The 26,494-nt window shown below is 48.1% G+C and overlaps 1 protein-coding gene across 1 annotated transcript in view; it reads left to right on the forward strand.

Moving 5' to 3' along the window:
* Positions 1-3,373: 3,373 nt before the first annotated feature.
* CSRP1 (cysteine and glycine rich protein 1) overlaps positions 3,374-26,494 on the forward strand; it is a 36,829-nt gene continuing 13,708 nt past the window's right edge. The window contains exons 1-2 of the mRNA XM_038749424.1: positions 3,374-3,497; positions 22,915-23,027. Of these exons, the coding sequence (XP_038605352.1) occupies positions 22,916-23,027 (112 nt within the window). The 5' untranslated portion in view covers positions 3,374-3,497; position 22,915. The remainder of the gene's footprint in view (positions 3,498-22,914; positions 23,028-26,494) is intronic.

Below are 26,494 nucleotides of genomic sequence, written 5' to 3' on the forward strand. Positions count from 1 at the left end.
CTGTCCTGGAATGCCCTCCCTCCTCACATCCGCCAAACTAGCACACTTTCAAAGCCCAACTGAAAGCTCACCTTCTCCAGGAGGCCTTCCCAGGCTAAGCCCCCCCGTTTTCCTATAATCCTCCTCCCGTCTCCATCACCCCAACTTCCTTCCTCTGATCTACCCCCTTCCCCGCCCCACAGCATTTGTGTATATATGTACATATTTATTATTCTATTTATTTTATTAATGACATAAATATTTCTAATTCTATTCATTTATATTGATGCCTGTTGACTTGTTTTGTTGTCTGTCTCCCCCACTTCTAGACTGTGAGCCTGTTGTTGGGCAGGGATTGTCTGTTGCTGAATTGTACTTTCCAAGCTCTTAGTACAGTGTTCTGTACACAGTAAGCGCTCAATAAATATTAATTCATTCATTCAATCGTATTTATTGAGCGCTTACTGTGTGCAGAGCACTGTACTAAGTGCTTGGGAAGTACAAGTTGGCAACATATACAGACGGTCCCTACCCAACAGCGGGCTTACAGTCTAGAAATGCCAGAAGCAGCGTGGCTTCGTGGAAAGAGCCTGGGCTTGGGAGTCAGAGGTTGTGGGTTCTAATCCCAGCTTCCCCACTTGTCTGCTGTGTGACCTTGGGCAAGTCACTTCACTTCTCTATGCCTCAGTTCCCTCATCTGTAAAATGGGGATTAAGATTGGAACAACCTGATTACCTTGTATCTACCCCAGCACTTAGAACAGTGCTTGGCACATAGTAAGTACTTAACATATACCATTATTATTATTATCATTACTATTGAATGAATGAATGAGTGAATGAATGAATGAGAAGCATTCTCATGCGTTTGGAGAAGCAGCATGGCTTAATGGGAGGAGCTCGGGTTTGGGAGTCAGAGGTTGTGGGTTCTAATCCTGGCTCCGTCACTTGTCTGCTGTGTGATCACTTAAGTCACTGAACTTCTCTGTGCCTCAGTTACCTCATCTGTAAAATGGGAATTGAGACTGTGAGCCCCATGTGGGACAGGGATTTGTCTAACCTGATTATTTCCTATCTACCCCAGTGCTTAGAACAGTGCTTGGCACCTACTAAGCACTTAACAAATACCATTATTTTTATTATCATCAGAGTTAGCAGACCTGATTCGCTACCATCAAGGAGTTTACAGTCTAGAGTGTGCAGAGCACTATACTGAGCGTTTGGGACAGTATAATAGAGTTTTAAGCGCTTAGTACAGTGCTCTGCACATAGTAAGCACTCAATAAATATGATTGAATGAATGAGTGAATGAATGAGTGAGTGACTGAGCCACCCCCTTTTTCCTCCCCTCCCCATCGCCCCCTCCCTCCCTCTGCCCTACCCCCTTCCCCTCCCCACAGCACTTGTGTATATTTGTACGAATTTATTACTCTATTTATTTTATTCGTACATATTTACTATATTTATTTTATTAATGATGTGTATATAGCTATAATTCTATTTATTCTGACAGTCTTGACCCCTGTCTACTTGTTTTGTTTTCTTTGTCTGTCTCCCCCTTCTAGACTGTGAGCCTGTTGTTGGGTAGGGACAGTCTCTATCTGTTGCCGACTTGTACTTCCCAAGCTCTTAGTACAGTGCTCTGTACGCAGTAAGTGCTCAATAAATATGATTGAATGAATGAATGAATGAGTGAATGAATGAGTGAATGAATGAATGAGTGAGTGAGTGAATGAATGAATGAGTGAATGAATGAATTCATTCATTCATTCAATCGTATTTATTGAGTGCTTACTGTGTGCAGAGCACTGTACTAAGCGCTTGGGAAGTACGAGTGAGCAACATATAGAGACGGTCCCTACCCAAAAACAGGCACACGGTCTAGAAGGGGGAGACAGACAACAAAACAAAACATGTAGACTGGTGTCAAAGTCGTTAGAACAAGCAGCATGGCTGAGTGGAAAGAGCATGGGCTTTGGAGTCAGGGGTCATGGGTTCAAATTCCAGCTCTGCCAATTGTCAGCTGTGTGACTCTGGGCAAGTCACTTAACTTCTCTGTGCCTCAGTTCCCTCATCTGTAAAATGGGGATAAAGACTGTGAGCCCCCCCGTGGGACAACCTGATCTCCTTGTAACCTCCCCAGCGTTTAGAACAGTGCTTTGCACATAGTAAGCACTTAATAAATGCTATTATTATTATTATTCATTAAAGCTATATGCACATCATTAACAAAATAATGAATGAGTGAATGAATGAATGAGTGAAGAATGAGTGAATGAATGAATGAATGAATGAATGAGAAGCAGCGTGGCTCAGTGGAAAGAGCACGGGCTTTGGAGTCAGAGGTCATGGGTTCAAATCCCGGCTCCGCCAATTGTCAGCTGTGTGACTTTGGGCAAGTCACTTCTCTGTGCCTCAGTTTCCTCATTTGTAAAATGGTGATTCAGACTGTGAGCCCCCCATGGGGCAACCTTATTACCTTGTAACCTCCCCAGTGCTTAGAACAGTGCTTTGCACAGAGTAAGCGCTTAATAAATGCCATTATTATTATTAATCAAAGCTATATGCACATCATTAACAAAATAATGAATGAGTGAATGAATGAATGAATGAATGAATGAATGAATGAATGAATGAATGAGAAGCAGCGTGGCTCAGTGGAAAGAGCACAGGCTTTGGAGTCAGAGGTCATAGGTTCAAATCCCAGCTCCGCCAATTGTCAGCTGTGTGACTTTGGGCAAGTCACTTTTCTGTGCCTCAGTTCCCTCATCTGTAAAATGGGGATTCAGAAAAAGAGGGAGGACGGGTGGAACAAAGTTTGCATTAGAACAATGTTTGCGTTTTGCTACTACTAAAAATAATGATGGCATTTAAGCGCTTACTATGTGCCAAGCACTGTTTTAATCGCTGAATCCTTTGACTCAGCTGTACCAGCCAGCTGTTCCAAGAACTTTCTTTAGAACCAGGACCTTGCCCCTTCCCAGCGACTTGGGCTGCAGAATTCCAGAAATGGAGGAGGAGGGGAGACAATAATAATAATAGTATTTGTTAAGCGCTTACTATGTGCCTCCACGGGGTCACCTTATTACCTTGTAACCTCCCCAGCGCTTAGAACAGTGCTTTGCACAGAGTAAGCGCTTAATAAATGCCATTATTATTATTATGAAGACTGTGAGCCCGCTGTTGGGTAGGGACCGTCTCTAGATGTTGCCACCTTGGACTTCCCAAGCGCTTAGTACAGTGCTCTGCACACAGTAAGCGTTCAATAAATACGATTGAATGAATGAATGAATGAATCCGTGGGGGCGGTGGGGCGGCCCTGAGGGGAGGGGAGGCGATGACGTCCAGGCCTGGGCGGGCCGAGCGCCTGCCCAGCCCCCCCATCCCCGGTTCCCCCGGCGGTTGGTGCAGTGCGCGGGGACCCGCCCTCCGTGGACCTCAACAAAACCCCAGCGGCACCCGAACAGCGGGACTCGAACCCAGGACCCAGGACCCAGTCCCGGACCAGCCGACCGCCGGGTGAGTCCCCCCAGCCTCCCGCCGGTGTCCCGGAACGGTACAGTGTTTCGCCGTCGGGGCCCCGGACGGGGCAGACGTTTCCAGGGGCTGTGCCCTCATCCCTTTGGCTTCCTAGCTGCCTCAGCGCAATGCCTGGCACATAGTATTCATCCATTCAATCGTATTTATTGAGCGCCTACTGTGTGTACTGAGCGCTTGGGAAGTACACCTATAGACACGGTCCCTCCCCAACAGCGGGCTCACAGTCTAGAAGATTATAATGGCTTTTATTAAGCGCTTACTATGTGCAAAGCACTGTTCTAAGCGCTGGGGAGGTTACAGGATGATCAGGTTGTCCCCCGGGGACACAGAACAGGTAACTGAGGCACAGACTTGCCCAGTCACACAGCAGACAGTTGGCGGAGTCGGGATTTGAACCCATGCCCTCTGACTCCAAAGCCTGGACTCTTTCCACTGAGCCACGCTGCTTCCCTATAGTAAGCGCTTAACAGATGCCCTTTATTATCACGGTTATTATTGTCTCTCCAGCACCTTGCCCAACGCCCCCCTTGCCCTCCAGTGGACTGGCCTAAGGGCCGTTGACCAGCTCTCGGGGTGGCTGTGACCCCCTCCACCCCCTTTGATGCCAGGCCCGGGGAGACAGCAGGGGTCCCCCAGCAGAATGCCCCAATATGGGCATCTCCCCGACCCCCGGCTGAGCGATGGAGCTATTGGGGGGATGCCCCCTCTCCAGCTGAAGTGTGTGTGGGGGGGGTGTTCTAGTCTCATCTGCTCCCCTCCTCCTCTCCCTCCCACCCACTTCCACCTGCAGTCTTGAGACTGGAGCCCCCCTCTCTAGCCCGGTGTGGGCAGTGACTGTCTCTCTTTACTGCTGAATTGTACTTTCCAAGCACTTGGTACAATGATCTGCGCTCAATAAGTACGATTGAATGAATGAATGAGGCCTTTCGTTGCTTAGGAGGTCCAGGCTAGGTTCCCCTGAGCGGACAATGCGAGAGCCTCTTGGCCCGATGACACTCGGACATTGTGTAGCGGGAGGATGAGGGCATCTGTGCCACCCCCGTCCCCCCTCCTCACCGAGGCCCTCGGCTGGCACGGCCGGTCCCGGGGTGCCCCGGGAAGGGGGGATGCTATACGCACGAATGGCAGGAGGGAGGGTGGGTTCTTAGAACAGTGCTTGGCACATAGTAAGCGCTTAACAAATACTATTATTATTATTATTGTCTCCCCTCTGCCTCCATCTCTGGAATTCTGCAGCCCAAGTCTATGGGAAGGGGCAAGGTCCTGGTTCCAAAGAAAGTTCTTGGAACAGCTGGTTGGTACAGTTGAGTCAAAGGATTCAGTGATTAGAACAGTGCTTGGCACATAGTAAGCGCTTAAATGCCATCATTATTAGTAGTAGTAGTAAAACGCAAACATTGTTCTAATGCAAACTTTGTTCCACCCTTCCTCCCGCTTTTTCTCTGGTTGCATCTGAAACTCTAGGAGGCCGAACTAGAAACTTACCCTGGTTCCCCAGTCCTCCAGGGTCTTTGGGTTTCCCCTCCCCATCCCCAACCACCTCCCTTTGGGTTCAGGATGCTGCAAAAAGCTCTTGGCCCGGGCTTTCTTCCGTCTGTTTGAAAGATCTGGTTAGGTTTGGCGGCGGGGGAGGGGAGGCAACCCACTAACTTCCTGAAATTCCTTCCCTAAAGACCTGGCTCCAGCCTCTCCCTGGCCTGGCCACATCAGCCGCTTTACAGTAGGAACTCTCCCATGAGATAAGTTGGGCAGTCTCAGCCGGCCTCCGATCTGGCTGGAGGATTTGCTTTATTAATGAGAGACTTCCTGCACACGATTCCTAAGTGCTCTGCCCTTTCCTGCCTGCCAGACTTCATCTCCGGCCTCAGGAGAGTACAGGATCTCCTCCAGCCTGGCCTGGTTTTGGCTCTCCCAAGTTTCCCCCTGCACCCCCCTGCAGCTGTAAGAGTCAGCCGGTGGTATTTATTGAGCCTTTACTGTGTGCAGAGCACTTTACTAAGCACTTAGGTGTGTGCAACATAACAGAGGCAGTAGACCCTTTCCTTGCCCACATTGAGTTTACAGTATAGTGGGGCACACGGACATTAAGATAAATTACAGATAGGTGCATAAGAGCTGTGGGGCTGAGGGTAGAGGACAATTGAGGGGTGTGTAGATGCCCCCCCATCCACCCCCACATTGGGTGCAGAGAACCCTGAGCTTGGTCTGGTTTTTTCCCCCATAATCCCACACCAAATGACCTCCCTCCAGTGAAAAGATTTCCAGGGCGAGTGCCTCCGGTCACTATAGTTCAACCAGGGAAGGACTTTCAAAGAGCTAAGGGTGGGGTGTAGATCCGTGGGCCGTTGGGGCTTTCCAGGAGCCTAAAACGGTGGTGGGAGGTTCCTCTCAAAGTAGAGGGGAAGTTTGGACTTTCCATGCTGGGCTCGGTGAGGCCCCTGGGGAACCCAAAGCAAACAGGTGCAGCAGAAGGACCTGGGTTCTAATCCTGGCTCTGCCACGTGTCCGCTGTGTGACTTTGGACAAGTCACTTAACTTTTCTGGGCCTCAGTTACCTCATCTGTAAAATGGGGATTAAGAATGTGAGCCCCATGAGGAACAGGGACTGTGTCCAACCTGCTTAACTTGTATCTACCCCAGTGCTTAGAACAGAGGTTGGCACATAATAAGCACTTATCAAGTACCATAATAATCATAGCAGCAAAAAAGAGAAGCAGCATGGCTCAGTGGAAAGAGCACGGGCTTTGGAGTCAGAGGTCATGGGTTCAAATTCCGCTCCACCACTTGTCAGCTGTGTGACTTTGGGCAAGTCACTTAACGTCTCTGTGCCTCAGTTACCTCATCTGTAAATTGGGGATTAAGACTGTGAGTCCCAAGTGGGACAACCTGATCACCTTGTAACCTCCCCAGCGCTTAGAACAGTGCTTGCACATAGTATGTGCTTAATAAATGCCATCATCATCATTATTATTATTATAGCAAATATTATTATTGTGAGGGAGAAAAGAGTGACTGAAATGTGGGGAAGCTATCACCCATGGGGGAGTTGAGGAATCCAGGTTGGTGTGATACAGTCTGGAAAGAATCTAGTATTTTTAAACACTTACTGTGGGCTGAGCATACAGTACTAAGTGTGTACTGAGCACTTGAGAGAGTTCAGTAAAGTTAGTACACATGATTCCTGCCCTTGAGTTTATAGTCTAGCCTTTCTGGGCTTTGAAAATAGCCACTGTTTACTCACACTTGTGGGGGAGAAACAGTTCAATCCTAGGCAAACATAAAAGTGCTTATCTCTTACTGATGGGCTTTTTTTTTGTTGTTTTGCTTTTTTTTTTCCTCCTCCTTGATAGCTAGTCTATTTTTGTGGACTGATAAAATGTTTAGACTTTGCAAGGATGCTATATTGTGAAAGGTTCTAGGCCTGCTAGAGATGTCTCTGTGGCATGGAATGAGTATCTTCCAACTCAATTGTATTATGTTCTCCCAAGTGCTTAGTATAGTGCTCAGCACATAGTAAGCACTCAATAAATACCACTGATTGATGTTGTGAGAGGAAGATGGGGCAGCTTCTGTTCTCTTGGGATAGAGTGAGCTATCCCTTAGTCCAGTAGTCTTGAGAGGAATTGTAATACAATAATAATTTTAATTATGGTATTTTTAAGGACTTACTATGTGCCACGCACTGTTCTAAATACTGAGGTAGATAAAAGATAATCAGTTTGGAGATAGTCCTTTCCCACATGGGGCTCATAGTCTAAATAGCAGGGAGTAGGATTTAATCCCCATTTTACAGATAAGGAAACTGAGATACAGTGAAGTGGCTTGTCCAAGGTCACACAGCAGAAAAGGGGTGGAGGCAGGATTAGAACCCAGGTCCTCTGATTCCTAGGCCCATGCTCTTTCCTCTAGGCCATGCTGCTTCCCATCAGGATTGGGATTTGTCATGTTTCAACCCTGTGGGGGATATCTGAACAGATTTTCCATTGACTAGGAAGCCCAGAGAGGTTAAGTGAGTTGCAGTCACACAGGATGGTGAGGGGCTTTGAGTTCAAATTCACCTCTGAGTTTTTTCCACCTATCCTTTTGCCATTGAGGGTTTCCAGAACTGAGTGCCCAGAATCCTCAGGGGTGGATGGAGAATCCACTCTGATTCAGTGGTATATCAGATTTGGGGTGTGACGACAAACTGGTGGTAGGGAGGGGAGCAAGTCTGCTTTTAAGGATGGGACTGGGCTTTCTTCCTTGGTCAAGTACCACTGCCATCTTCGGGTTTGTGGGGCAGGGGAAGGATGGCCCCTTCCCCTCCCCCACCCCTACTGTCTTCATTTTTCAGGAATTCGCATGATAATTATGTGGCCATAATACATCGCTCCCCAGGAATTTGCCTGACGTCAGCCATTAGCGATTCCCATGTATGGTAAAGTGTGTAAATACCCAGTCATCTGGTGTTTCCGCCGAGCCTGTCATTGCGGCTTCCCCCAGGGCTGGGAAGGCAAAGTCCCTCCCTCCAGAGAGCAGTAATGAAATTCCATGACCTCGTTCTGGCCTGCAGGTATAAGGGACGTTTCCATTTCCTTTGGTGAATCTGAGGGTTAAAAGGGGTGCCACCCTGTCCCCAGGGAAGCAAAAACAAGTGTAGTTGGCCATAAATGTCTGTATTACCCTTTCCCCTGTCTCCGGCTTTTAGGAGTTGGGGTAGGAGCTGATATACCAAACCCCATAAAAAGCCCAATGCCATAATCCAATTCCCCTAGAAGAGGCAGGATTTGGAGAAAGCACCAGGAGTCCAGGGTGTCCTCTAGTCCCCGTCCGGATAGCCCCGTGGCCAGAGACAATGTCTTCTGTTGGTTCAGAACCTCCTGATAGCTCTGGCCTTCCTGCCCTGGTGAATCTTGTGCAAGGGCCCCCGTTAGAAAGAACATGGCTAGTGTGGAAGGAAGAGAGTGGACCAGCTGCCTCAGTGGCCTGTGCCTGTGGCCAATCCTAGTGGCCCCCTCCAAACACGCACACACACACGCACACACCTCTCTGCATCCCCTGCCATCTTCATTTATTCATTCAATCGTATTTATTGAGTGCTTAGTGTTCAGAGCACTATACTAAGCACTTGGGAGAGTACAATACAACAGTAGACACATTCCTTGCCCACAATGAGCTTACAGTCTAAAGCGGGAAAGATAGACATGAATACAAATAAATATACAGATATGTGCTGTAGGGCTAGGATGGAGGAAGAGCAAATGGTGACGCAGAAGGGAGTAGGAGATGAGAAAAGGTGGGACTTAGTCTGGGAAGGCCTCTGGGAGGAGGTGTGCCTTCAGTAAAGCTTTCAAGGAGGGGAGAGTAATTACCTGTTAGATTTGAGGAGGGAGGACATTCCACACCAGAGGCAGGACGTGGGCTAGCAGTCGGCAGTGAGATAGGCGAGATTGAGGCACAGTGAGAAGATTAGCACTAGAGGAGCGAAGTGTGTGGGCTGGGTTGTAGAAGCAGAGAAGTGAGGTGAGGTAGGAGAGGGCAAGGTGGTGGACTGCTTTAAAGCTAATGGGGAGGGGTCTTTGTTAGATGTGAAGGTGGATGGATAACCACTGGAATTTTTGAGGAGGGGGGTGACGACGTGTCCTGAGCGTTTTTGTAGAAAAATGATCCGGTATGGACTGGAAGGGGAGAAACAGGAGGCTGGGAGATCAGCAAGGAGGTTGGTGCAGTAATCCGGGCAGGTTTGCATGAGTGATTGTATTAACGTGGTAGTGGTTTGGATGGAGAGGAAAGGCTGGCTTTTAGCTATGTTGTGAAGGTGGGATCGACAGGATTTAGGAATGGATTGAATATGTACTTTGAATGAGAGGGAGGAGTCAAGAGTAACACCAAGGTTATGGGCTTGTGAGAAAGGAAGGATGGTGGTGCCCTCTACAGTGATGGGGAAAGTCGGGGAGGACAAGCTTTGGTGGGAAGATAAGGAGCCCTGTTTTGGACATGTTAAGTTTGAAATGATGGGAAGATATCCAAGTAGAAATGTAAGGCTCTCCATCACCTCACCCCCTCCTACCTCACCTCCCTTCTCTCCTTCTACAGCCCAGCCCACACCCTCCGCTCTTTTGCCACTAATCTCCTCACCGTGCCTCGTTCTCGCCTGTCCCGCCGTCGACCCCTGGCCCACGTCATCCCCCTGGCCTGGAATGCCCTCCCTCCCCACATCCGCCAAGCCAGCTCTCTTCCTCCCTTCAAGGCCCTACTGAGAGCTCACCTCCAGGAGGCCTTCCCAGACTGAGCCCCCTCCTTCCTCTCCCCCTCCTCCCTCTTTCCATCCCCCCCACCTTACCTCCTTCCCTTCCCCACAGCACATGTATATGTTTTTGTACATATTTATTACTCTATTTATTTTACTTGTACGTATCTATTCTATTTGTTTTATTTTGTTAATATGTTGGTTTTGTTCTCTGTCTCCCCCTTCTAGACAGTGAGCCCACTGTTGGGTAGGGACCGTCTCTATATGTTGCCAACTTGTACTTCCCAAGTGCTTAGTACAATGCTCTGCACACAGTAAGCGCTAAATAAATATGATTGATTGAGGAGATATGAGACTGGAGAGAGGAAGATCTCAGCTAGAGCTATCAATCAATTATATTTATGGAGTGCTTTCTGTGTGGAAACTGTACTAAACGCCTATGAAAGTACAGATAACAGAGTTGGTAGGCACATTCCCTGCCCACAACAAACTTACAGTCTAGAGTGGGAGACTGGTTGTAGAATAGTTGAGGCCTGGTGGGGTGAGATCAATCAATCAATCAATTGTATTTATTGAGCACTTACTGTGTGCAGAGCACTGTATTAAGTGCTTGGAAAGTACATATAGAGATGGTCCCTACCCAACAGTGAGCTCACAGTCTAGATGTCCATTGGAGAGGGGTCACACTTGCTCTTCCCATCCTCACTGTCCCAAGGGCCTTGGGGTTCAGCTGGGAAGGAGGGGGGAAGAGGTAAGCAGAGCAGGTGACTAGAGGCCTGTCCCAGCACTGTTCCCTCCATCCACCCCTCCCCACATCCCCCCCATTAGCTCAACCCTGGGCCTTTGATACATCTAGAGAAGCAGTGTGGCCTGCTGGGTAGAGCATGGACCTGGAAATCAGAAGGACCTGGGTTCTAATCCTGGGTCTGCCACTTGTCTTCTGTGTGACTTTGTGTAAATCACTTAACTTCTCTGTGCCTCAGTTACCTCATCTGTAAAATGGGGATTAAGACTGTGAGTCCCACATGGGACAACCTGATTACCTTGTATCTACCCCAGCACTTAGAACAGTGCTTGGCACATAGCACCTAAGAAATACCATAATTACTAATTATTATTATTATTATTATTACCTCATCTGTAAAATGGGGATTGAGACTGTGAGCCCCACATGGGACAGGGACTGTGTCCAACCCAATTTGCTTGTATCTGCCCCAGTGCTTAGTACAGTGCCTGGCACAGAGTAAGTGCTTAACAATTACTGTAATAATAATAATAACGATGATGATGATGATGATGATTATTATTATTATTATTATATGTGCATTCCCGAACTAGGCAGACACCAGTTTGAGGCTCTGTTGAGGCAGAAATCTGTTCTGATTGTCTTTTCATCGGGGAACAGGTGTTGTAGTGAGATGGACATATGTAGTCCATTATTCATTCATTCAATCATATTTATTGAGTGCTTACTGTGTGCAGAGCACTGTACTAAGTGCTTAGGAAGTACAAGTTGGCAACATATAGAGATGGTCCCTACCCAACAACAGACTCACAGTCTAGAAGGGGGAGACAGACAACAAAACATGTAGACAGGTGTCAAAATTGTCAGAACAAATAGAATTATAGCTATATACACATCACTAAGAAAACAAATAGAATAGTAAATATGTACAAGTAAAATAAATAGAGTAATAAATCTGTACAAATGTATACAAGTGCTGTGGAGAGGGGAAGGAGGTAGGGCGGGGGGCATGGGGAGGAGGAGAGGAAAAAGGGGGCTCAGTCTGGGAAGGGCTCCTGGAGGAGGTGAGCTCTCAGTAGGGATTTGAAGGGAGGAAGAGAGCTAGCTTGGCGGATGTGTGGAGGGAGGGCATTCCGGGCCAGGGGGAGGATGTGGGCTGAGGGTCGACGGCGGGACAGGTGAGAACAAGGCACAGTGAGGAGGTTAGCGGCAGAGGAGCAAAGGGTGCGGGCTGGGCTATAGAAGGAGAAAAGGGAGGTGAGGTAGGAGGGGGCGAGGTGATGGAGAGCCTTGAAGCTGAGAGTGAGGAGTTTTTGCCCCCACAGCTCTATGCTAAGGAGCGTCAATCATTAATAATATTTATTGAATGCTTGACTGGGTGCAGATCACTGTACTAAGCACTTGGGAGAGTACAATACAATAGAGTTGGTAGGCATGATCCCTGCTATGAAACACCCTGATGGTATTGACACCTGTCTACTTGTTTTGTTGTCTGTCTCCCCCTTCTAGACTGTAGCCCGTTTTGGGTAGGGACCATCTCTATATGTTGCCAACTTGTACTTCCCAAGCTCTTAGTACAGTGCTCTGCACACAGTAAGCTCTCAGTAAATATGATTGAATGAATGAACACCCAGAATCTGCCCTGAGGTGACTTACAATTGAATGGAAGTGGGAGAAACTTGCATAGGAAAATTCCAGCTCTAGAGATTAGTGAAAGGCTTAGGCAATTTTTATAATTGTGTTGGAAGACACTTCGGAACCTCAGTGTCTCTGAAAACTGTCTGATCTACTGGCTATGCGGGAGACAATGGGGCAAGGGTAAGTTAGAGGGAGATTTAGGAGCAGAAGGCTCTAACTCCCAGAGCGGGACCTAGCTTGCCCCCTTTGGTGGGAACATATCCGGCTGGCAGCTGCCATCCCATTCTCTCTCCCTACTGGTTCCAACCCACAGTCTTGGGAACAGGGTGAAATGGAGACAAACGTAGCCAAGGCAACTCTCAACTGGGGCCAACTTTGACCTTGGAAAGCTTCATCTCCCTCCAGCCAATGTGAAATGCCTGCTGTCTGGTGGCGGTGTTCAGGTTCCTGGGACCACTGAACTTGAACTTGCTCTTGGGTGCCCCCTAAATGGGTTGTGGCCCCCACAGTTTTGGGAGCAGAACTTTCAGCCTCAACTCTTCCCAGAGCTTGGGCAAGTCCTGAAGGTGTACAATCCTGTCTGAGAATAATAATAATGATAATAACAATAATAACACATTTCTTAAGCACTTACTATGTGCCAGGTACTGTACTAAGCACTGGGGTAGATATAAGCAAAGTGGGTTGGACATACTTCCAGTCCCACATTGGGCTCACATTCTTAAAGAGAAGACCCTCCCCCCATTCATTCATTCAATCGTATTTATTGAGCGCATACTGTGTGCAGAGCACTGTACTAAGCGCTTGGGAAGTACAAGTTGGCATCATATAGAGACGGCCCCTACCCAACAGTGGGCTCTCCCCCCATGACTTTCTGGCTTGTACAGTCTCTGAAGCCTGTCCGCTGCCTGCTCTTTTCCCCTGCATTCAAAATGAAAAGTGGGCCCTTAAGGAGCCCCTTTGCACTAGGTTGGAGACACCTCATGCAAATTTTTAAGAAGGAACAAATAAGAGGCTAAATGGTGAATGGTCAAGCACTGGTTGCAGTCTCCAGTGTACATCATCAGCAAAGTCCGTGGTCAGACTTTAATGATTGGTGGGTCTTGTCTCCCCTTCAAAGACTGGACCTGCCATGCCCTGGCCGCCCATTGCTTGGTTGTCATTGCCTTGCAATCAAGGCAAAAAGAGCCAAGCCCATTAGATGGGAATATTGACTGGACTGGTCACCGCCACGTCCAGAATCCCAATTCTCGAACTGCAGGAAATGACGTAGGACACTAAATCTATAAAGCCCAGGTGTGAGAGAGAGCTGAGCAGAGCCAAGGAGTCAGAAAGACATGGGTTCTACTCCTGGCTTTGTCACGTGTCTGCTGTGTGACCTTGGGCTAGTCACTTCACTTCTCTTTGCCTCAGTTACCTTATCTGTAAAATAGGGATTTGAAACTGTGAGCCCCATATGGGACATGGACTGTGTCCAACCCGATTAACTTGTATCTGCCCCAGCACTTAGTACTGTGCCTGGAACATAGTAAGCACTTAACAAATACCATTTAAAAAAAGAGCACACATAATAGGAACAGAGGGGAGGGGAGAGTTGTCCCTAGAGCCCTCTGCTGAGAAGGGTCTCAGAAGGAAGCCAGTTCTGCTTGGCCTTGGGGAGACCACGCAAGAAGCTACTTGGCCTAGAAAACAGTTCAATAATGGGAATGATCAGGAAGGCAGAGATGTTTTTATGGTATTTGTAAAGTGTTTATTGTGTTCCAAACACTCCTCTAAGCACTGGGTTAGATACAAGTTAATCAGATTGGACATAGCCCCCTCCCACACAGGGCTTGTAGTTTAAGTAGGAGGGAGAACAAGTAATGAAACCCCATTTTACAGTTGAGGAAACTGAGATACAGAGAAGTTAAGTGACTTATCCAAGGTCACACAGCAGGAACATGGAAGAGGGAGATTAGAACCCAGGTCCTCTGACTTCTAGGAATGTGCTCTTTCAACTAGACTATGCTGCTTCCCTGCTTTGTGCCTGTTTTTCATCCTTCTAATTTGGTAGATGGGAAACTCAGGGGAGTAAGTTATGGCAGAACCAGTAGAGTCTTTGGCTGAGTGGAGACAGGCACTAGACCCTCCTGCCCACAGCTGTCCCTAGTCAGCACAGTAGCTAGCAGATATTGCCACTTCTTGGAAACTGAGCTGGAAGAAGCCTCTGCGCTGGTGGCTTGTGGGAGGTCTGGGACTATGAAGTAGTAGTAATTGCATTTATTCTGTGCAAAGCAAAGCTCAGTACTAGATACTGGGAAAGAGTACACATGTGGGAATTAAACGTAGTAGTAATTGCATTTATTCTGTGCAAAACAAAGCTTGGTACTAAATGCTGGGAAAGAATGCACATGTGGCACTTAAACATGGTACCTGTCTCTCATGGGGCTTACAAGTTATGCACAAGGGGCTGAGTTGGAGCAGCATGGTGTAGTGTATAGAGCACAGGCCTGAGAATCAGAAGGTCATAGGTTCTATTACCGGCTCTGCCACTTGTCTGCTGTGTGACCTTAGGCAAGTCACTTCATGGCTCTGTGCCTCAGTTCCCACAACTGTAAAATAAGATTAAGACTGTAGTCCTATATGGGACAGGGTCTTTGTCCAACCCAGTCATCTTGTATCTATCCCAGAGCTTAGGACTGTGCCTGACATATTGTAATTACTTAACAAATACCACAATTATTATTATTTTTTATTATGGTAGCATTAGCTACCTATGGGGACTTTGGACCAGTGTGGGACAGGGGAGTAGACCTCTGTTCTTGATCTGGCTTCGTCCAGTTTGTCTGCTGAAGAAAGAAAACATGGCTGGGGGCAGGGGTCCAAAAAAGCTACCTCCTTGGAGTCCTCCAGTCTAGGTATGACCTGGGGATGGGTTAGATTCCTCCCACCCCTTCCCCCTGCCCTCAGGCAGCTGCCTCTTTTTTGAAAATAGTAATAAACATTTAAAAGGTGTAAAGCACTAGTAGTTATAAGATGATCAGTCACAGCCCCTGCCCCATATAGAGCTCAAAGTTTAAGAGGTGGGGTGAGTGGGTAGCTTAACTCCATTTTTCTGATGAAGAAACCGAGGCACATAGAGGTTAAATGATTTGCCAAAGGTCACACAGCAGGCAAGCGGACAGAGCCAGGGCTAGAACCCAGGTCTCTCTAATTCCAGCTCTTTCCACTAGACCATACTGCCTCCTCTGACTTTGGAAACTGGACTCGTCCCACTCCAAACTAGAGTTCAGGGAAGGACCAGCCTTTTAGTGAGGGAAACGGTGATGGAAGGACACCTGGCTAGCCGGCAACTGACTCAGCTCAGACCAGAGAAAGCTGCTTTCTCCCTAATGGTCTCAAGTCTCCCCCTGGCCGTGACTGTTTCATGGTTTCCCCAACTGAGTGGGGAAGGGCCCGTCTCTAGAGCCTTCCCCCAGGACTCCTGTCTCTGAAGCTTCTGAAAGAAGGTCCCAGCAGAGTGAAATTACAGACTCTGGGAAACAGGTTTCCTTTTAAGGCAATCCAGGCTTCCAGGCAGCTAAAAGTTGGCTGGAAAGAAGGGGCTGGCCAGGAAGCAAGGAGGCGGTGTGAGCAAGACACAGAGGTCCAGGCCTTGGGGGGGGCCAAGAGAAGCCCTTAAGTGGCCACTCACTGAATACAGCCCCTCCTGGCTGGGCCCAGGACCACCGGGATCAGCGAGGAGCCAAGACGGGAGTCCCAGAGTCCCCAGCAACTCCCAGGAAACCAAGAAGAATACAGAGACCAAATTCCCTGAAACTGGACCTCGGTGTCCTCCAACCCTAGCCTCCCCAGGGTCCCGGGCAGCAAAGGGGGAGTTGAAGAGGCAGGTCGGAACTGGTTTTTCCACTTCTACAGGGAGACCAGCCAGACGGCTGAGGTTTCCAGGCTTTTGGGGGTGGAGGCAGCCCACTGGTTGCTGCACACAAGGCGTCCGGCCTTTCTGATTCCCCTCCAGCTCTCCGATTTCCAGCCAAGGAGAACAAGGCCTGGCCTGTGTGGAGCTCTGTCCCTGGGTTGTGATTCTCCCCGGGGGGAAAAGGGCCTTTTAGTTCAGGAACAAAGCAAGGTTTGGAGTTGGCTTTCACTACCAAAGCCCTCTAGAGCCTGCCTCTCCCATGGGCCAGGGGGTTTTCTGGTATGTCCCCTTCTGACGCCTCATGGCCACAGCTCTTATCTTTCCCCTGCCACCTGACTGGCAGAAACTTCTTCCCAGTAAGAGTACTGGCCACTCGCCTAAGGACCAAGAAGAGGAGTGGGTTTTTTGTTTGTTTTTTTGTGTTCAGTGCTTACTATGTGCCAGGCGAGTGTGGGGTAGTTACGAACTAATCAGGCGGGACACAGTCCATGTTCCCCATGAGGCTCACAGTCTTAATCCCCATTTTGCAGAAGAGGTAATTGAGGCACAGAGAAGTGAAGTGATATGCCCAAGGTCACAGGTGGTGGCGCCGGGTCGGGGGCTGGCGGAGCGCAGCTTCGGCGGACTCGGTCTGTCGTAAAGGCCGCGCGGGGACAGAGCAACAAGGTATGGCGGGAGGCGCGGAGCGCTTCGCCGAGGGCCCGAGCGAGGCGGCCGGGACAGACGGAGGGACGGAGGGAAGCGGTCGCGATGCCAATCACGATCGGGGGATCCGATTGGCCGCAAAGCCTGGCCCGGGAACGGCCCAGAGGGCCTGCCCCAGCCCCGCCGCCTTGCATGCATGTATGCATGCATTCATTCAGTCAATCATGCAATCGTATTCATTCATTCCATCGTATTTAATGCATTCATTAAATGCACATCCGCCAAGCTAACTCTCTTCCTCCCTTCAAGGCCCTACTGAGAGCTCACGTCTTCCATTCATTCATTCATTCATTCAGTGGCATTTATTGAGCGCTTACTGTGTGCAGAGCACTGGACTAAGACTGAGCCCCGTCCTTCCTCTCCCCCTCCTTACCTCCTTCATTCATTCATTCATTCAATAGTATTTATTGAGCGCTTACTGTGTGCAGAGCACTTTGCTAAGACTGAGCCCCCTGCCTCTCCCCCACCTTACCTCCTTCATTCATTCATTCATTCAGTAGTATTTATTGAGCACTTACTGTGTGCAGAGCACTGGACTAAGACCAAGCCCACTCCTTCCTCTCCCCTGCCTTACCTCCTTCATTCATTCATTCAATAGTATTTATTGAGCGCTTACTGTGTGCAGGGCACTGGACTAAGACCGAGCCCCCTCCTTCCTCTTCCCCACCTTACCTCCTTCATTCATTCATTTAGTAGTATTTATTGAGCGCTTACTGTGTGCAGAGCACTGGACTGACTGAGCCCCCTCCTTCCTCTCCCCCTCCTTACCTCCTTCATTCATTCATTCAGTAGTATTTATTGAGCGCTTACTGTGTGCAGAGCACTGGACTAAGACTGAGCCCCCTCCTTCCTCTCCCTCGCCTTACCTCCTTCACTCATTCATTCATTCAATAGTATTTATTGAGCGCTTACTGTATGCAGAGCACTGGACTAAGACTGAGCCCCCACCTTCCTCTCCCCCGCCTTACCTCCTTCATTCATTTATTCATTCAATCGTATTTATTGAGCGCTTACTGTGTGCAGAGCACTGGACTAAGCGCTTGGAAAGTACAATTCGGGAACAGATAGAGACAATCCCTACCCAACAACAGGCTCACAGTCTAGAAGGGGGAGACAGACAACAAAACAAACAGCACCTGTATATATGTTTGTACGTATTTATTACTCGATTTGTGCATATTTATTCTATTTATTTTATTTTGTTAATACGTTTTGTTTTGTTGTCTGTCTTCCCCTTCTAGACTGTGAGCCCACTGTTGGGTAGGGACCGTCTCTATATGTTGCCAACTTGTACTTCCCAAGCACTTGGTACAGTGCTTTGCACACAGTAAGTGCTCAATAAATACGATTGAATGAATGCATGAATATTTATTTATTTTATTTGTACAAATTTATTCTATTTATTTTATTTTGTTAACATGTTTTGTTTTGTTAGCTGTCTCTCCCTTCTAGACTGTGGGCCCGCTGTTGGGTAGGGACCGTCTCTATATGTTGCCAACTTGTACTTCCCAAGCACTTAGTACAGTGCTCTGCACACAGTAAGCGCTCAATAAATATGATTGAATGAATGAAAAGCGGAAGAGCCTGGATTAGAATAATAGTAATAATAATAATGGCATTTATTAAGCACTTACTATGTGCAAACGACTGTTCTAAACGCTGGGGAGGTTACAAGGTGATCAGGTTGTCCCACAGGGGGCTCACAGTCTTAATCCCCATTTTACAGATGAGGTAACTGCGGGACAGAGAAGTTAAGTGCTCTATCCATTAGATCACACTGCTTGTCTTTTGGGGTAGGGAGATCAGTGGAACTCAACATCCAGGATTGGGAAAGTTGAGGGTCAGCAGGCTGGCAGAATCATACTTGAGAGCCCAAGTGATCCCCAGGTCTAGAACAGGAGAAGGAATGCTCTCCCTTTCTTTCTAGATGGGTAAACCTAGGCACAAGAAATTAATGTGCCAAGTGACTCTAATGGGGACAGAGGAGAGAGCTCATCCCACCATTCTATGAGTCCCTGGCCCCCTCCCCAGTCAAACACCTTGCTGTCTTTCCTCTCCTCTCCTCCCCCTGCTCCCAAGTTCCACTCTGTTACAATGTACCCTTGGTGCATATATTACCCTCTATGATGATAATAATAATATTTATTATGCTATTTATTAAGTGCTTACTATGTGCCAGACACTGTACTAAGTGCTGGGGTGGATACAGCCAAATCAGGTTGGACACAGGCCCTCTCCCACGTGGGGCTCACTGTCTCAATCCCCATTTTACAGAAGAAGTAACTGAGGCCCAGAGAAGTGAAGTGACTTGCCCAAGATCACACAACAGACAAGTGGAAGAGCTAGGATTAAAAAAACATTACCTCCTGACTCCCGGGCCAGTGCTCTATCTGCTATGCCATGCTGCCCTGTGGTGGCCCACCCACCTCTGCATCAAACAGAAACTGCTTACTATCGGCTTTAAAGCACTCCATCACTTTGCCCGCTCCTACCTCACCTCACCTCACTACTCTCCTACTACAACCCAGCTCACACACTTGGCTTCTCTAATACCAACCTTCTCACTGGACCTCAATATCTCGCCACTGACCTCTCACCCACCTCTCATCCTGCCTTTGGCCTGGAACGCCCTCCCCACTTTCAAAGCCTTATTGAAGGCACATCTCCTCCAAGAGGCCTTGCCTGACTAAGCCCTCATTTCCCTCTCCCTTCTGCACTTGCTCACTTTATTCATCACCCACCTCCAGAGTTATGTACATATCCATTAATTATTCATTTATATTAATGTCTGTCTCCTTCTCTAAACTGTAAGCTCACTGTGGGCAAGGAATATGTCAGCTATATTGTTGTATGGTACTCTCCCAAGTGCTTAGTACAGCACCTAGTAAGCACTGCACATAGTAAGCACTCAATAAATATGACTGATTGATGAACTCAAGCTGTAGAGGTAATACCTAAATAACAATGTCTTTAACAGATCTTCTATTGTGTAAAGGCACACTCTGCATGTATGGCTGCTAACAACCCTGGAATTATATAAAGCTCTCAAATTGCAAAGTCAGTATCTCAAATAAACCCACATTAATTCATTCAATTGTATTTATTGAGCGCTTACTGTGTGCAGGGCACTGTACTAAGCGCTTGGGAAGTACAAGTTGGCAACATATAAAGATGGTCCCTACCCAACAACGGGCTCACCGTCTAGAAGTGGGAGACAGACAACAAAACAAAACATGTAGACAGGTGAGAAAAGATGGGCAATGCAGGCACAGAAAAGATGGGCACAGAAAAGATGGGCAATGAAGGTGGTGGGGCACAAGGTTTTGCATACACTTCCTCTTCGGGGGTGGGTTGGGGAGGAGGCAGTGTGATCCAGTAGAAAGAGCTTGGTACATGGAGTCAGAATTCCTGAGATCTTATCCTAGCTCTGCCACTGGCTTGTTGTGTGACCCTGGATAATTCACCTAACCTCTCTTTGTAACTGTAAAATGGGGATAATAGGTCCTACCTCTCCCTCCCTCACAGAGTTGTTGGGAGATTAAAATAAGACACGTGTGAAAACACTTTGGAAAATAAAAAAGCACTGTTTGGATTGATATTATTATAAATGCCCAGCTCTTCTGTCTTCACCATCTCCAGCAGCAATGAGGAGCGTTGTCTGCTGTATACTTTGCTTGGAAGAAACTGGCAAGAACAGAAGAGTCACACAGAGATGATCCAAAAAGGAGTGTTTGAAAACATTGTTTGTCTGGGGAATAATAATTGTGGTATTTGTTAAGAGCTTGGCTTCTCTAATACCAACCTTCTCACTGGACCTCAATATCTCGCCGCTGACCTCTCACCCACCTCTCATCCTGCCTTTGGCCTGGAACGCCCTCCCTCTTCATATCCGACAATTACTCTCCCCACTTTCAAAGCCTTATTGAAGGCACATCTCCAAGAGGTCTTGCCTGACTAAGCCCTCATTTCCCTCTCCCTTCTGCTGGGCTACATACAAATTTAACAGTTCTGACCCAGTTCTGTCCCACATGAGGTTCACAGTCCAAGAGGGAGGGAGGGCAGGTATTTAATTCCCATTATTTTATTATTATGATTATTATAAGTAATAATAATAATGGTATGTGTTAAGCGCTTACTATGTGCCAAGCATTGTTCTAAGTGCTGAGGTAGATACAAGCTAATCAGGTTGGGCACAGTCCCTGTCCCACATGGGGCTCACAGTCTTAATCCCCATTTTACAGATGAGGTACCTGAGGCCCAAGGAAGTTAAGTGACTTGCCCAAGGTCACACAGCAGACAGATGGCAGAGCCAAGATTAGGATCCACAACCTCTGACTCCCAAGCCCGTGCCCTTGCCACTAGGCAGCAAACTGAGGCCCAGAGAAGTGAAATGACTTGTCCAAGCTCACACCACAGGCAAGTGGCAAAGCTGGGAGTAGAACCCAGGTCCACTAGCTCCCAGTCTTGTGCTCTTTCCACTGGGCACATTTCTACTCCTCCAGCCGAGCTGTTTCTGGCTGCTCTGGCCCCCCGTTCCTGAGGCCCTGGACCGGTGGGTGAGCTGTAACCATGGGTCTGTGCTCGGTATCTCCGGCTCCACCATTCTCTGGCCGAGGCAGAGCTGCCTAAGCTGTGGGGAGCAGAATGGACCTGGAGAAAAGAACTTGGAGCAGAAAGGAGGAGAGAGAGAAGGCTGGGGGGTGGGCACAGAGGAGAATTCTTGGCCTGGAGCTGCCCATCTGGTATCCTCTCCAAAGAGGAGACTCTCTTGGCTCCCCTCCCTTTGTTTACTCCCTCCCTACGATCAGTCAATCCATCAGCGGCATTTATTGAAAGCAGCATGGTTTAGTGGAAAGAGCCCGGGCTTGGGAGTCAGAAGATGTGGGTTCTAGTCCCGACTCCACCACTTCATTCATTCAGTTGTATTTATTGAGTGCTTACTTTGTGCAGAGCACTGTACTAAGCGCTTGGAAAGTACGAGCCGGTACTTGTCTGCTGTGTGACCTTGGACAAGCCACTTAACTTCTCTGTGCCTCAGTTACCTCATCTGTAAAATGGGGATTAAGACTATGAGCCCCACGTGGGACAACCTCATTACCTTGTATCTACCCTAGAGCTTAGAACAGTGCTTGGCACATAGTAAGCTCTTAACTAATACCATAATAATAATTATTATTATTATTATTACTGAGTGCACTTGAGAGAGACAAGCTGAAGCCATATATGTTCCCTGCCCTCAAGGAGCTCATCGTCTAAAGGAGATGAAGAGATGGACAAAAACAATTCTCAAATAGAGGGAGCAAGCAGGTTAGCCTAGTGGAAAGAGCACGGCCTGGGAGTAAGAGGACCTGGGTTCTAATCTTGGCTCTGCTACTTGCTTGCTGTTGTGACCTAGGACGAGTTACATAACTTCTCTGTTCCTCAGTTTCCTCATCTGGAAAAATGGGGATTCAATTCCTTTTTGTTCCTCCCACTTTGTCTTTGAGCCCTGTGTTGGGGTAGGGACTGGGCCTCACATGATTATCTTGTATCTACTTTAAGGGGTATGTAGTGCTTGGCATATAATAGGCATTTAACCAATTATTATTATTATTGGCAGGTAGTAGAGCACAGTAAACTGAAATGACATAGCAGCATAAATCACTGAGTCTCCCAGTAAATGGCCATAACAGTAATGATAATAATAGTATTTGTTAAGTGCTTACTGTGTGTCAAGCACTGTTCTAAGCTCTGGAGTAGATAAAATCTAATTAGACACTGGGCTCACAGTCTTAATCCCCTTTTTAAAGATGAGGTAACTGAGGCACAAAGAAGTGAACTGACTTGGCCAGGGTCACACAGTAGACAATAGAGGAGTCGGGATTAGAACCCAGGTCCTTCTGACTCCCAGGCCTACAGTCTATCCCCTAGGCCATGTACAGAAGAGCTGGGCATCGAGAGTTTGGAGAGAAAGAAGGCTTTTCCCCCAAACCTCCCATTTTGATGTCAATAATTACCACATACCAATGTTTTATATTAGGCCTTCAATTGGAGGCCAGTGACATCTTCTGATGGACACGTGGCTACTGGGTGGCATTCAGCACGTCGGTGGGGGCCCCACACCTGGCAGGAGGCCTCCACATCGTTCGCCATTCCTCCTGCTGTCTTTCTCACCCACCGTGTATCTGTTTCCCTGCCACAGCATGCCGAACTGGGGAGGAGGCAAGAAGTGTGGCGTCTGCAAGAAGACCGTTTACTTTGCCGAGGAGGTTCAGTGCGAAGGCAACAGCTTCCACAAGTCATGCTTCCTGTGCAGTGAGTACAGAGTGGCCGGGCCTTTCAGCGGCCAGAGCTGGCTGAACATGGATCTGTTTTTGGGCCCGAGGCCCACAGAGCCAGCCAGGGCAGGGAAGGCTGTGGGGTCCCTCTGTTCTCTGGGGAGGTGTGTTGGTTGGAAGGGGCCGAGAGCAGCACTCTGCAGGGTCGTGGGAGAAACTTTCCAGTGGGACATCTTCCTCCCCTAACCTCCCCACTCCTTCCCTCTCACCGAAGCCCAGCCGCTTGAGGGAGGCGACGGCAGATCCCGGCATCCCCTCTAAATTGTTTGCGTGTTGTGGGCAGGGAATGGATCTGTTTATTGTTATATTGTAGTCTCCCAAGCACTTAGTGCAGTGCTCTTCACATATTAAATGTTCAATAAATATGATTGACTGACTGACTGACTGACATTGTCCGCAGCCAGGGACAGGAAAGCCAGCAGGAAGGTCGTCCATGTCTGCTGGGCCCTTTGGCCAAGCGAGAACCGCCAGCAGCCCATTTCCCCACGGTCTCTAGAGTTGGGCACTTTTTCCCCTTAGTGTCCCTGGATGCTGAGGCCCCTATGAGCAAATGAAGTAGCTCCAGGCCTTTTGCAGTTGCTGACACAAGAGGCAGGGTGGGGCTAACCACTGCCCACTGGAGGAAATGGGACAGGAAGCCGCAGGGTGGGGAAGTGAAGAGGGGTCAAGGGTCTGGCCTCTGGCAGTCTAGCTGGTGGGGCTGGAACGAGGACTCAAACATCCTGGCTTCCAATAGGAGGCCAGCTGGGCCAGGGCTAAGTAGACCATATATTCAGTTTTGTATCAAAAGTCCAGTTTTCAGCTGGTCCAGTACAGATGTGGCAACTGGAGGGACCATTCCACTTTAGGCTGTCCTGCTTCTTCGCACCCACCCTTAGCCGAGCAGCTCGGTGGGAAAACAGGACAAGACCAGCTCCTGCCCTCTGGGTGGCAGACGGTGTAGGGAATGGGCATCCAGCGGCCTTGCCGGTGCAGTGCCACTTCGCCAAGACTTGACCCAGGGAAGGGTAGAGGGGGTTGTTCCTGGCAGTGTGACTGAATGGCAAGAGCACAGGCTTGGGAGTCAGAGATTGTGGGTTCTAATGCTGGGTCCACCACTTATCAGCTGTGTGACTTTGGGCAAGTCACTTCATAATAATAATAATAATAATAATAATGACATTTATTAAACACTTACTATGTGCAAAGCACTGTTCTAAGCACTGGGGAGGTTACAAGGTGATCAGGTTGTCCCACAGGGGGCTCACAGTCTTAATCCCCATTTTACAGATGAGGTAACTGAGGCCCAGAGAAGTTCAGTGGCTTGCCCAAAGTCACACAGCTGACAAGTGGTGGAGCCACGATTTGAACCCATGACCTCTGACTCCAAAGCCCATGCTCTTTCCATTGAGCCACACTGCTTCTCAGCATCTCTAACTTCTCTGTGCCTCACTTACCTCATCTGTAAAATGAGAATTCAGACTGTGAGCCCCACGTGGGACAAACAGATTACCTTGTCTCTACCCCAGTGCTTAAAACAGTGCTTGACAAATAGTAAGTGCTTAACAAATACTAATATTATTATTATTACTATTATCATCCTCTCTAGACTATAAACTGTGGTCAAGGAATGTATCTGTTTATTACTGTATTGCACTCTCCCAAGAGTTTATATAGTTCTTTGCACACAGTAAGCGCTCAATAAATACAGATGAATGAATGATAATAATAATAATAATGGTATTTCTTAAGCAGTATGTGCCATACACTGTTCTAACTGCTGGATAGATACAAGGTAATCAGGTTGGACACAGTCCCTGTCCCCACATAGGGCTCACAGTCTTAATCCCTATTTTACAGATGAGGTAACTGAGGCATAGAGAAGTTAAGTGACTTGCCCAAGATCATACAACAGACCCTAACCCATCCAAGCCTCTGGAGTGAGGGTCCCAGTGGAGGGAATGGCTGACAGAGAGCAAACAGACTCTGGTGGAACTGTTACTGACTGCAGCTGGTCCCTGGAGGCCCTCTGAAAACAGCAGCAGCAGCAGCCTGTTAGCAGACACTGTCTTAGGCGGCTCCCCCTCTGGAATCCTCTGACTGTTTGTTTTTTCCAGAGGGAGCAGGAGAGAACTTGGCAGGCCGGGATGGAGGAGGCTCCAGGCTTCTGGGAAGGAGAGGCCCCACTCCCTTGTTCAGAAGGAATGTTCTTTAACCTTTGCCCTCTGACGAACAGCTCCCCAAGTGGGGTCTATTGGGGTGGAGAAGGAGAGCAAGCAGGGGTGGGAAAGGTAGTTAGCTGGCCTGAGAGAGAGGTAAAGAGGGTGGGCAAGTCTTGGTGGGCTGGGGCCGAGGCTGAGGGTGACTTGGAGCTTCAGAATTGAAAGGTGTTAAAGAAACCGGGCAGGGCAGCAAAGCATCCCATGTACCCCTTGAGCTTGAGGCTGGAAGCCTCCATGCCTTACCCAACCCACTGGCACCTCTCCATCTGCCTTCTCAGCTTCCGTCATGCTCCACGGCCCCAGAAGCTTGCAACCTAGGGGTCTTCTTTGACTCCTGTCCCATACTGTTGGTCTCAAAAATCTCAAAACGTTTCATGGGTCTGCCTGTTCTACTCTATCCTTACTGCCATCCATCCTTACTGCCACTACCTCAATTCAAATCCTGGTCACCAGCCTTCTCCCTGGTCTCCATGCTTCAGGCCTCCCCTCTCTTCAGTACAGTGGATCATCTTTTTAAAACCCTATTTGGAACCCACAGCTTCCTTCCTTAAGATCCTCCAGTGGCTCCCCATTTTTGTTGCCTAAAATCGATCAGTGGAATTTAGTAAGCACTCTCTGTGTGCAGTGCACTGTACTAAGAACTTGGAAGAGTAATCAATCTATGATATTTATTGAGCACTTACTGTGTGCAGAGCACTGAACTGAGCACTTGGGAAAATACATTATAATGGAGTATTGAATATAATACAATCCCTGCCCACAACAAGCTTACAGAATAATGGGGGAGATAGACATTAAAATACACTAAAGGTAGGGAAAGCAGTAGAGAAAAGGTATGAACATAAATGCTGTGGGGGTCGAGTGAGTAGCAAAGTGCTTTAGTAGTTACAGACCCAAGTTCATATGTGACACAGAAGGAGAATGCTGGGGGGAGATGAGAGGTTAGTTAAAACTTTAAATCATTGGCTTCAAGGCATCCTATCATCTGCCTCTCCTAATCTCTCTTTTCTCTCACTACAACCCAGCTTACACTCTTCACTCTCCCAAGCTAATTTATCCATCGTTGAGAAGCAGCGTGGCTTAGTGGAAAAAGCATGGCTTGGGAGTCAGAGGATAATAATAATAATGATGGTATTTGTTAAGCGCTTACTATGTGCAAAGCACTGTTCTAAGCACTGGGGAGGTTACAGGGTGATCAGGTCGTCCTTGGGGGGGCTCACAGTTTTAATCCCCATTTTACAGA

This window comes from Tachyglossus aculeatus, chromosome 7, assembly GCF_015852505.1.
Source record: "Tachyglossus aculeatus isolate mTacAcu1 chromosome 7, mTacAcu1.pri, whole genome shotgun sequence".
Taxonomy (NCBI): Eukaryota; Metazoa; Chordata; class Mammalia; order Monotremata; family Tachyglossidae; genus Tachyglossus; species Tachyglossus aculeatus.